Source organism: Ciona intestinalis, unplaced genomic scaffold (genome assembly GCF_000224145.3).
Source record: "Ciona intestinalis unplaced genomic scaffold, KH HT000600.1, whole genome shotgun sequence".
NCBI classification, from domain to species: domain Eukaryota; kingdom Metazoa; phylum Chordata; class Ascidiacea; order Phlebobranchia; family Cionidae; genus Ciona; species Ciona intestinalis.
In genome coordinates this window covers 872-3,568 of record NW_004190921.1, presented here as the reverse complement: position 1 = coordinate 3,568, position 2,697 = coordinate 872, and the positions used below count along the sequence as shown (strand labels likewise).

The 2,697-nt window shown below is 37.9% G+C and overlaps 1 protein-coding gene across 1 annotated transcript; it reads right to left on the bottom strand.

Annotated features, from left to right (window-relative positions):
- Nucleotides 1–1,134: 1,134 nt before the first annotated feature.
- LOC113475485 lies at nt 1,135–2,483 on the bottom strand. The gene is made up of 2 exons (XM_026839662.1): nt 1,724–2,483; nt 1,135–1,565 (listed from the first exon to the last, which is right to left on the bottom strand). The coding sequence occupies exons 1-2, from the start codon at nt 1,945–1,947 to the stop codon at nt 1,457–1,459; spliced, it is 333 nt and encodes a 110-aa protein (XP_026695463.1). The 5' UTR covers nt 1,948–2,483; the 3' UTR covers nt 1,135–1,456.
- Nucleotides 2,484–2,697: the final 214 nt, after the last annotated feature.

Genomic DNA, 2,697 nt, shown 5'->3' with positions numbered 1-2,697 from the left:
ACAGTCTTCCTCTATTGAATCATCGCTGCTTGCAGCATTTTCCACTCCACATTGAAGAATGCTTTGTAAGCACAGTTCTGGATTATCATTGGATGTCTGTGATCTTGTTTTAGCTGTATTTCTTAATTGAGTAGTTTCATTTGCATCTAAGCCTTCTGTTGTTATTTCGGTTTCAAGCTCGTCTCTCACTTGAGACCCCAAAAGTTTTGTAAAATACATTGCTTTGGTACATTGGGTTCAACCATGTTGCTTTGTGAAAAATGGATGGGGGGCCATACTACCGGTGTTTGCAAAAAACAAAGGAAAACGTCTTTTTATAGACAGTTCCATTGTTGATTTTGCTTGCATAATGCTGGTATGACTAGGTGTTTGAAGTGTTTCTAAACCTTGGTTGCTGTTATATTTTTCGGCTAAACTTTTTATAAGTGGCAAAGCAGATCCAAGGGTAACATACTGATCTCCTTCAATATAGTCTGAAGCGGTTTTAATTGGGGCAAGAACATCAATTAATTGCTGCAAAATAACCCAGTTAGCATCTTTCAGTTCAAGATGCATAGCTTTTGTTCTTGCAGATCCAAGGGTAACATACTGATCTCCTTCAATATAGTCTGAAGCGGTTTTAATTGGGGCAAGCACATCAATTAATTGCTGCAAAATAACCCAGTTAGCATCTTTCAGTTCAAGATGCATAGCTTTTGTTCTTGGTGTTATGGATGTGTCACACAACACCTGTCTTACCATCCACTGCAGCCGGCAAAGTCTTTTAACCATTGCATAGGTTGAATTCCACCTGGTGGGAACATCCAAAATCAAATCACAATTATCACCAGAACGGGTCTGTTGTGAACGGAGTGCTGCTGATGCTTTGGCCGACTGGCAGAAATAGACCACCAGATGTCTAGCAGCTCCAATAGCGGATTTAATGGGGCCAATTGCAACTGCCTCTTTTACACATCGCTGCAAAGTATGCGCCATGCATCGGATGCTTATCATTTAGTTTTTCACAAGCATTTACCATGTTGGAACCGTTATCAGTAACAATCCCCACGATCTTAGCTGGTGACACATGGTAATCCACCAATATACTTTCTATCCATTCCACAATGTTTTCACCAGTGTGGCTTTCTTCTAGAACCTCCTTGGTAGCCAGAACAAAATTACGCAATTCAGCTGAATCTTTGCTAATGACATGAGCTGTTACACCAATAAATGATTGCATCCTTATGCTTGACCATAGATCTGTGGTTAAAGCAATACTATTTGCATTAGATAATTCATCACGGATTTTGGCTTTGCAAATTTCCAAAGATTGTTTAAGCTTTCTCATAAAAGTCATTCTGCTGGGAATATTGTATCCAGGAGCTAAATGTTTAATTAGGGCTTGGAAGTTTTCACCTTCAACAAGATTAATAGGTCTTAAGTCACCAACTATGACAGTAAATATACAATTTGTTATTCACTCAGCTTGTTGTGGGGTAAGTGGCCTGTGCACATAAGTATCCAGCCGCCTTTGCCGAACAGCTGGTGATCCAGCAGAACTACTTGATGTTTCTCCGACAGATAATCTGTGCAAACAAAATTTTAAATCAGCTGTTATTACATAACAGTTCAAACTATGAAACTAAGTAAATTCATTCACATTCAATTGGAAAAATTTAGATGAAGTAAGTTAATGCAGACTAGGTAACAAAATCAAAAATTTATTCTTTACTATCCCACTTACTGTGATGTTGATGGGCTTGGGCTGTCCCCTTCCTCTGATCGGGTCAAGCTTGTAAACGGATGTTTCTGTTTTAAGTGCTTCATGAGACTACCTGTACTTTGACAGTAACTCAGGGTTGCATGGCAATAATTGCATTTAACTTTATTTTCAACATTTGGTGGTGAAAAATGCTCCCAAACATCGCTTGATAACTTTCTTCCACGCTTCATAATGCTATCTTTCATTAAACCAAAACTGCGGTAAAAAACTTCAAAACAGACGTTGCGCGAACGCCGTGAAGTGGTGCAACAATTGTGCAGTCAACCGTTAAATGTAAATGACGTCAGACAAAAGGGGTGCAAAACGCTTCGCAAATAAATGATCAGTGAGGTAGTCAACAACTAAATTTTAACTTTAAAAAAACGTTGAAAAACGTTACTGTGCCATCAATATCCCACTTTACTACCCACTTTGATCCCTTTCTCCCAATTACAGTTCCTCTTGTATTCTGGAGTTTTGCCAATTATTTTGAAATTTTAACATGACCATCTGTCTTTATCTGACTTCACCTTACCATCGAACTGCCTGCCAATTATTTTAAAAATTATAAACATGACCATCTGTCTTTATCTGGACTTCACCTTACCATCGAACTGCCTGCCAATTATTTTAAAAATTTTAAACATGACCATCTGTCTTTATCTGGACTTCACCTTACCATCGAACTAGGGATGCACATTACAGAATAATTAGGTATTCTAGGATATCCTAGAATAATTTATTTCGAATCTAGAAATTCGAAAGTCAGTTTATTGACCCTTTCATAGCAATGATCAAAAATTGTACTATTGGGTAGTTTATGCGCCATGAAACGTATAGCAGGCTATGAAAAGACGTTACGAAACGTTTACTCTCGAAAGTCCCACAAACACAAAAATATTTTTTTTCAAAAAGTATATGACATGACGTCATTAAACAGAATACTGAATCCCGTA